Consider the following 7,902-nt stretch of genomic DNA (forward strand, 5'->3'; position numbering starts at 1 on the left):
ATTGTCACCCTGTATAATAATAATACCTACGCTTTTACTCCCCTTAAATTTGTATATAACAATATAAATATAAAGAAAGCTAACCTTATACAAAGTATAACTTGATTTTTTAAGTAGTATTAAGACTTTTATCAGAGTAAGTATACTATTTTAAATTTTTAATGTACCTATTTGAGTGACAAGTATTTGAATGCTTTTTACTGTATTCGAATACTTTTCAATGTAAGTTAATGAAATACTTTTCAAAGTATTCGAATACTTTTTGGAAGTATTCTGCCCAGCTCTGTAATACAGGGACTATTGTGTTTAACAATAAATGAAGAAAATGTGCAAAACTGGAAAGGATAGAAAATATACCTAGGGTTCTGTGTTGTTGGTGGTCTACCCATTTGCCATAAGAATGAAAAGAGCCCTGGCTGCGTGCCGTGATAGTTTAGTTGCCTATAATACACGCGTGCCCAAGAAAAAAATGTTAAAATACGTGTATTGGAAAGAATTTCTAAATTTCTGCAAATGTACATACATTGGTCATTAAAAAGTGTTCCATTTAGTAACCGCGTATCTTTGACAAATCTACCTGATTGGAAATAATATCAAAGAAATATCCCTTTCTACAGATGATCTACTTACCCTATCCTATGAACAAACTCATATTCATATATTGAGTGGTTTTTCACATACGACGATAAGTCCGTAAAAAAACATGATGGTACGTGTGCGAAGGTGTTCTGACACGTTTGGCGTTATCAACCCTTATCGGTATCCTTTGAACATCTTCCATTTACCTAGCTATCCTTTCAACCCTATAGGTAAACTGATCAAAGGAGAAAGATATAATTGAACTACATGCGCTTTTCGTCTAAAGAATCAAATCCTTCTTTCTTTATTTTTGCTTACTACTATTGGTATATCAATAGTTTAGTTTTCTTTATAGCTACATACATAGTATATAAAACAGAAAAAAAAACAATAAAAAAATCTTTTTTGCCTAATATTCTGCAAGAACAACTTTTAATGCATTTTTCCAAGGGAATGTCACCTATTACAATAACTTTGCATATTGACTGTTTGATTGATTGATCTACTTATAAGTTATGTTGCTTTGATACGATCGTTTGTAAAGATAAAATGTATAAGTAATACTATGGACTAAAAATACTCTGTGGTAATGGTAATGCTGTGTACCAATGGTAGTTAAATTAGTTTTATTTTGAGTATTCTCATACACATTTATTTACATAAGTGGTCTACATCTTAATTATGAGACTAGTTCTCGCTCCACAATGGCAGAAGATGGAATATCGAATGACCGGATACATGTTTCACGAGCTGACGTACTTTCAATAAATATTTTTTTTCGCCGTAATTTCGAGTAATCATGTGAAAATTGTGAAGCATAGGTACCGACACATGTTCAACATGACGTATAAATAAAAGAATAACTTAAAATAAATAATGTAACGATTACGAGAGTGATCACAAGCTGATTGTTTAGAAGGGATGAATTGTTAATAATTAAATAATCGAGATATGTGACATGATATTACGTACGAGGCGAGCCCCGCATTGCTCGCCTATTTCTTTGGATCTCCGAAGTGCACTGCGCGAATAGCATCAATTAGCCACTTTCACAAATTCCGAGTCATATCCTCTAGCACTAACAAAAGCAGTTGCTCCTTTACGGTCAATTGCCCGCACCCTTACGAATAAAAATGCGGCCACTAAACTCGCAACAATTAGCACAAGGAGTAACATCACTAATCCGGCTACAAAACTTGGAACTGACATACAAATCGTTTCAGGATCTGCAGAAGTTGCGGACTGTATGACCACGGTTTCGTTGCTAGACGCCGCATTTAAAGCGAAGTTGACGTCTCCCGGTGCAACCACTTGAATTGTTCTGCTTGTATTTACGTCAGTCATTTCTTGAGCCTCTCTTTTATAAATCCTCGTCGTTACAACGTGGATTACATCCGGGCTGCGACGTCTTCTCACTCCCTGAAGCTCCATGGGTAAATTTTCAACAGACCTAGGGCGTCCGCCTAGGGTTGCCAAATTACCCTCCAACTCGCCAACGATGCTGCTCTTCCTTTTAATAGTATTATACGCCCCATGGTGTACGGACAACGGCGGAGGAGGCAAGTGTATTTCATTGCTACCCTGGGAAGCAATTTGTGGATCTGACGAGGATGGATTGAGTGGAAGAGATGTAGAAGAAGAAACTGAAGATTGTGCCTGAGGAGGCGGAACTACTTCTGCGTTTTGTTCTGAATATGCACCTGTAGGTCCAGACGGATGGCGCGGATCTGGAAAGGCTGGCGGAACTCCGTACTCCTGTAATGTCGGTGCGCCGTATTCAGCAGCTAAACCACCACCGTGTACACCAAAGTCTCCAGCACCTAACAGGTTGTTTAACGCCGGTTGACCATAATCGCCCAGTAAAGCTAGTCCATGCCCTCCACACTTTGGCTCGGGACAATTGTAACGACAAACCTGAATGACACATTGGAAGTGCACGTTCATTGAATCTGGGAACTTAAATGCTTGAAAATACGCGAACGAAACCACCGAAGCGGAAGGTCCAAAGTTTTTGATTTTCTGAAACTTGCTCATAATCTTTGGTCTAACAACGCACCCATATTGGTCGACTAGCTGTATCGGGGCACGTTTGCCATCGTGAGCCACGCAATTTCTTACTAACATATCGAATTTGTTTTCATCGTCCTTAATAGCTAGCACCATGGTCATGGTCTGTCCAATTTTGACGATTCCTGAAACCTCCGAGGCCCACGGCCCTTTTCCTACTTGTATTTGCATCCAACATTGCAAGTTGTCTCCAAGAAAGTTTGCGGTGACTGCGTGTAACATGTCGACTTGGAAAGGTCGAAAGGTGACCGCTTTTTCGTAAAAGTCGTACCACGTACATCTGAGTTTGCGAGCTTGATCCCACACTTCTTGCACGTACGGGTCGTACTGGATTATTATTGTGTTTTCCACAAAGCTGCCGCTCGGAGTGGCCCCACCGTAACTGGCGGCGTTGTGGTTCGCAGAGGATGACATTCCGCAACTGTTGAGGAATATTTCGAACGTCGCACTAAGATGTCCGGTTCCCGATTTCAAATGCACGCAGTGTTGGTCACTGTAAAAGCCCTTTGAGAAGATCATTCCGTAGAAAGGGCGGTCGAATTCGATGTTGACGCGCATGTGAGTTTTTTCGCATTGCACTTGAAGATGTTTAATTTGTGGCATATCTGGAGTAGCCAAGGGCCACGGATCGTCCGCGTTAATTCCACCACCTTGTAATATCGCGGGTGGGGAATATCCGGGACCCGACAACGGGGGTCCGTACACCGCTCTGTGCTCGACAGGGAGGGATGCCGAATCGGATAGTGGAGCATCGCCGTTGATTACCTAGGAAGTAAAAATTTGAGCTCATTACGTTGCAAAATAATATTTGTTTCGTAATACATTGTTAGAAGCGGTGCAGGTACCATGAGAATCGTTTACCTACAAACTTCGCATGCGGGTTGAAGTGAAGAAATTTTTGATATCAAAAATTGTTAAATAACTTACCCTTATTATGAACACGGCCAGAAGAGCGCTTAAAGGTAAGCCCGCGGATTTGGTCATGGCGCTACCAGTGCTCGAGATCGTTTGTGTAGATTCTGAAATTACAATAATGACAGTTTGTATCTTAGACAGATGTGTTAAAGGTGCGACCAGAAACTTGGTCTCACCACGTCGCGCGTTTCTACACTTGATGTATTGTGACCCACTAACATACTCAGCGATGCGGTTCAGCGGCCTACCTTGCAAATGCTTCGTGCATTTTAATAGAACAGATACGAATAAACCGATCTATTATTTTTGGTGTAAAATTACAGGTTACAGTTTTCGGAAATTGTGCCCTCCTCCCAACGACACAAACGATTAGCGATGGCGCGGAACGCCGGCAACGAAGAAACGGAAGTACAATGCGTGTACAGTGATAGCGGAACGCTTTACATATTGCTACTACTGGCCTACTTCCGTTTAATTAGCAGATGCGCGACCTTGTCGTTCTTATCAGTGATTTGCAGTCGTTCCAATAGTAGGATAAACGCAGATACCGAAGCGGTACCACTCGATGGTACCTATCCGATATTTTATTTCTCATAGCCGACCGACATAAATAATCCGTATCTAGAAAGTAGCTCATGCTTTTACGATGATTATCACCTTAAGCGGTTGAATTTTAATTCGGTTTACAAAATATGAGTTTGTTTTTCGTGGACGAAAGTAATTCCTTGCCATAGTACCAAAAAGAGTTGGTTTTCTTTATTCGGTCATGGTGCTGACGTGCAATTCTGAATTAACAATGGGCGATATGGAGACGTACTTTCAATGGTGGCAGTGCATTATTGTTGCAATGTAATTAGCGTTTCTCTTTCTATTGTTTTCTGGAAGAGAGCTGAACCGTTCGTTATCCAGTTTTCTCTTTTTTAATGCGCGATGGTTCGCTCAAATTTCCGCTCAAGTTCCAGTTCTACAAACTTGGTTCAGTAGCGTATGTAAATTTCGGAGATGATTATGTTACAAACGGAGTCTGTCACGAGAAAGTATCCACGCTGCAACAGGTGCGCGTGTGCATAGAACCATTGACACACTGGCTTGCTTTCCTTTTAACAAACGTTCCCAATCACAGGCAATAGAATTTACCTTTAACGCGGCAATGTTTAAAATCAAATTTGAAAAAAATAGCCGGTTAGTTTTAGCGCGTGTTCTTAACGGAAGTAAAGACCGTTGAGGGCATATGTCAAGTGCAACCGGAAGAACCGCAAAAAAGAAACTGTAACTTTCCGAATTTGTTTGTTTACAAAATTAATTATTTTTGTATAGGTAATCCTTACACGTACTTGTTTAAGAATCCTCTTGCTGTTAAAAAAAAAAAACTTCAAACACTGCACCACTATAATATCCTTATTTGCTCTTTCGCACTCACTAGCACATGGTAAACTAATCTACAATGAAGCAGTAAATAAAAAATGTAGCTCCTACTTCCACAACCGAGTAAATGTTTTACAAGTAAGTAATAACCTGTATTAAAAACATTTGTAGGTTTTATATAGATGTGAAAGTTAGCCCCCCTACATAAGGACGGAATCGCAGGTGGGACATGAAGTGTGAAGTTTCCTAAAGATTTGTCAGCCCGGATACGACAACAAAACTTGGGGTGTATGTTTTTTCCAATTTTGAATTTCGTACGTAGTCACTTTCAGTACCGGTTCCTATTGTTTCCTGTTCATTTCGCAACTTGTCGCCATTTCGCCGATGTTGACATTTGCGTCTACAAGGGAAAGCGTTTTACCAAATCTATGATGGGATGTCGCCCAAATTGAAAACTTTTACTTTAATTAAATTAGAACGGATAACTTTATTTGCTTTTTAATGTTTATCATAAAAAACCGCAAAAGAAAGAAAGGTTGCATTCTATCACGACTTCTTCGCGAAGAATAACTTCAGTAGAACCGGAACTTGTAAGAGCTCGGGGCCCTATTAGATTTTATTTTACTGACAATGCATGTTTTCATTTACCTATCTGTCTACTGAATTGTAAAGGCGCTTTTTCGTGTTTTCCATCACCTCCAATCCCAAGAACCCTTAACAGATCCATTTTTGCTCGTTTTCTACGCAAGCTTTGGACGAGGTTGTAAGATCAGTAAACAAAAATACGTTTAGATAACGATTTGTCTATTGTGAGCGTTTTTTCCTTGTTTGCTTTTTTTACAAGATCCAGAAGCCACCTTTTAAGTGAACCCCTCCCCGTTTCCAAAATTCCAAGTTTTTTAAAAAAATAAAAGCTCACTATTATCTTAGTGTAACTTACACTATGCTATTATATAGCGATTTGTCTATATTTTATGGTACTTCATATTCTTGTTTCCTTGTTTGGTTGTATTTAAAAATTACAGGGACCACGAGCCACCCTTTAATGGCGCCCGTTCGCGTCACAGAAAATACAAAACTTTAAGGAAACTGACTTTCATAACAATCTGTCTATTACGAGGGCTGTAATTTTTGTGGTACTTTAAACAGTTTTATGTTTTTGTTGATATCGTTTCGCGGGTCCACAGGCCACACTTGAAGTGCACGTAAAAGTACAGTGTGATTCAAAATATCTGCAGATAGTTTGAATTTGGCGCTTAAAATTTTAGGCGTTGGCGGTCATGGTTTTCCCCTAATACACAAATCACGGTACTACAATCCATTTTCGTCGGTTTTTTTACGTGTGTTTCTATTTCCTTGTGTCTATACCATGAACCTTGCACAAATAGTTCTCTTCAAAGCTCCTGTAACATTTTACAGAGGTACGTAGTGAAAGAAAACCCTTTATAGAGATTACATAAGCCCGTTTTTAGTTAGAATCGAGAATTGCCTGATCATGACGCGTTCATATTAATGGCGTAGCGCAACACGTTTAGAAGATGGTACATGGTCATAGTCCACTAGGTCCTGTTTTCAGCAATTGAACGAAGAATATCCTGACCACCACTTCAATTATAAAACCTTCGTTAGTCGTCTAGGGCTAGGATTTTAATGACGTTAAAAATCAGCGTAAATGCAAAATAAAAAATGCAATTATGACTTAAAATCTCGCAGAAATGGCAAAAACTTAATAAAATGACATTTTAAATAACAAATACATTTATTGATGAAACTGAATAAGACCGCAAAATTATGTTAAGAAGTAATTAGGTAAGATAAGACAGGAATTTCATTGGTGGTCCATTTCCACCCTCTGCAGGCCAGTCATAGAAACTAGGTATGTAAGTCGTAACGTAAGGTACTCACTTACCGCACCCCAAAGAAATGTAATCCCTTAGAGTGGGCATACGTTTGTGGATGACTCAAGCACGTTCCAAGAAAACGTTAACTAAATATGCATTTAACTTATAATGGAGGTTTTAGGCAGGGGCGGATCGAGGCCTCAGGGGGCTCTGGGCTAATATTTGTAGGGGGCCCTCTACTTAATGAATTTCGGGTTATCGAAAAACATCTTCATTTCTATTTCTATTATTTCTTCAGAAAATTATTATTAAAATTACAGGTCTAAGGCAAAAGCACTAAGTATAAATACAATGAAAAATATTCTAATACATCAGTAGAGTTCAAATTTCAAAAAGCACAGATTACACAGAAACGGTGAAGCTCGATCTGTACACAGCGGCAGGCGAAACCACTGATCTATTTTTAGAACTAGACCTTTGAGAATCAGAGTGCCTTTCAACACGTTACCTACATGAAAATAGAATATTAGAGTTTTCAAGTGTTTTAGAGGAATTTTTTGAAAGAAATTTCCCTTATGTGATGGTTTTGTCCGTCCGTCTGTACCTCGTCTAACTCGAAAAGAAACGGCGCAAATCTTCTTCAATCAAATCCTACGAGTTCAACGATCAGTGCTTTTGATTATGAGCCGCATTCAAAGTTGCGTTTCCGAATGCGAGCTAAGTATCAAAAAATTCCCCTACTGAAAACGTATACGATGCTTCGTATCTTGTTTTTCTTTTGGACCTAGGATTGCACACAACGTCGGAGCAGCCCTTAAAGCCCCTGCAGATACCCGGAACTACGCCATTCAAAGTAAAACACACTAAAACTCCAAAAAATGCAAAAAGTAACGTAAAAATTAGATAAAATTACCCATTCCTCAAAAATGGCAAACAATGCAAAAAATGCACCAACAAGTTGCTGCCATTTGATTCAATTTATCCTGAAACAGGTTTATATACCGGGTGGTGCACGGTAAGTAGGAACATAGGGATTTAACATGGGAAATTAGTTTTATGCAATATCCTGTCCTCCTGTACATTTTACAGAAAAAACTGTACCTAGAGTTTAAAGTTTACCACAATTAAAAGATGC

General features: G+C 39.1%; 1 protein-coding gene across 2 annotated transcripts; it reads right to left on the minus strand.

The window, feature by feature from the left end:
- Positions 1–1,188: 1,188 nt before the first annotated feature.
- LOC116166298 lies at positions 1,189–5,064 on the minus strand. 2 transcript variants are annotated; one of them, XM_031481218.1, is made up of 3 exons: positions 4,896–5,064; positions 3,574–3,665; positions 1,189–3,411 (listed from the first exon to the last, which is right to left on the minus strand). In XM_031481218.1, the coding sequence occupies exons 2-3, from the start codon at positions 3,628–3,630 to the stop codon at positions 1,615–1,617; spliced, it is 1,854 nt and encodes a 617-aa protein (XP_031337078.1). In that variant the 5' UTR covers positions 3,631–3,665; positions 4,896–5,064; the 3' UTR covers positions 1,189–1,614. The 2 variants fall into 2 exon arrangements, with proteins under 2 accessions (XP_031337078.1, XP_031337079.1); XM_031481219.1 differs by having other exon boundaries at positions 4,890–5,064.
- Positions 5,065–7,902: the final 2,838 nt, after the last annotated feature.

This window comes from Photinus pyralis, unplaced genomic scaffold (genome assembly GCF_008802855.1).
Source record: "Photinus pyralis isolate 1611_PpyrPB1 unplaced genomic scaffold, Ppyr1.3 Ppyr1.4_LG3b, whole genome shotgun sequence".
Taxonomy (NCBI): Eukaryota; Metazoa; Arthropoda; class Insecta; order Coleoptera; family Lampyridae; genus Photinus; species Photinus pyralis.